At 60.9% G+C, this 276-nt stretch overlaps 1 protein-coding gene across 1 annotated transcript in view; it reads right to left on the minus strand.

Annotated features, from left to right (window-relative positions):
• IL10RA (interleukin 10 receptor subunit alpha) overlaps positions 1-276 on the minus strand; it is a 3,705-nt gene that overhangs the window by 132 nt on the left and 3,297 nt on the right. The window contains 1 exon segment of the mRNA XM_029084997.1: positions 2-276. This exon segment is cut by the window's right edge and continues 565 nt beyond it. Coding sequence (XP_028940830.1) covers positions 2-276 — 275 coding nt within the window.

Below are 276 nucleotides of genomic sequence, written 5' to 3' on the forward strand. Positions count from 1 at the left end.
GGTCGAAGGGAGTGTTCAGGAGCTTGGGGCTGGCTTTGGAGGCCAAGGGAGCACCCGGAGCCCCATAGTTCAGCAGAATGGGAGCTTGGGGTCCCAGCTGGCTGGAAAAGTCCCAGGCAGTGGATTCCTGAGGGTTTCCCCATGGAGCAAGGTCTTGTATGTGGCTGCGGGGATGCTCGGGAGAGGACTGCTTCAAATACCCTTTGGCTACAGCCAGCTGGCAGCACTCTACATCCAGCACACTGTCCGTGCTGCCCGCACCCTGCGGGGATCGTG

Source organism: Antrostomus carolinensis, unplaced genomic scaffold, assembly GCF_000700745.2.
Source record: "Antrostomus carolinensis isolate BGI_N321 unplaced genomic scaffold, ASM70074v2 scaffold22285, whole genome shotgun sequence".
Taxonomy (NCBI): Eukaryota; Metazoa; Chordata; class Aves; order Caprimulgiformes; family Caprimulgidae; genus Antrostomus; species Antrostomus carolinensis.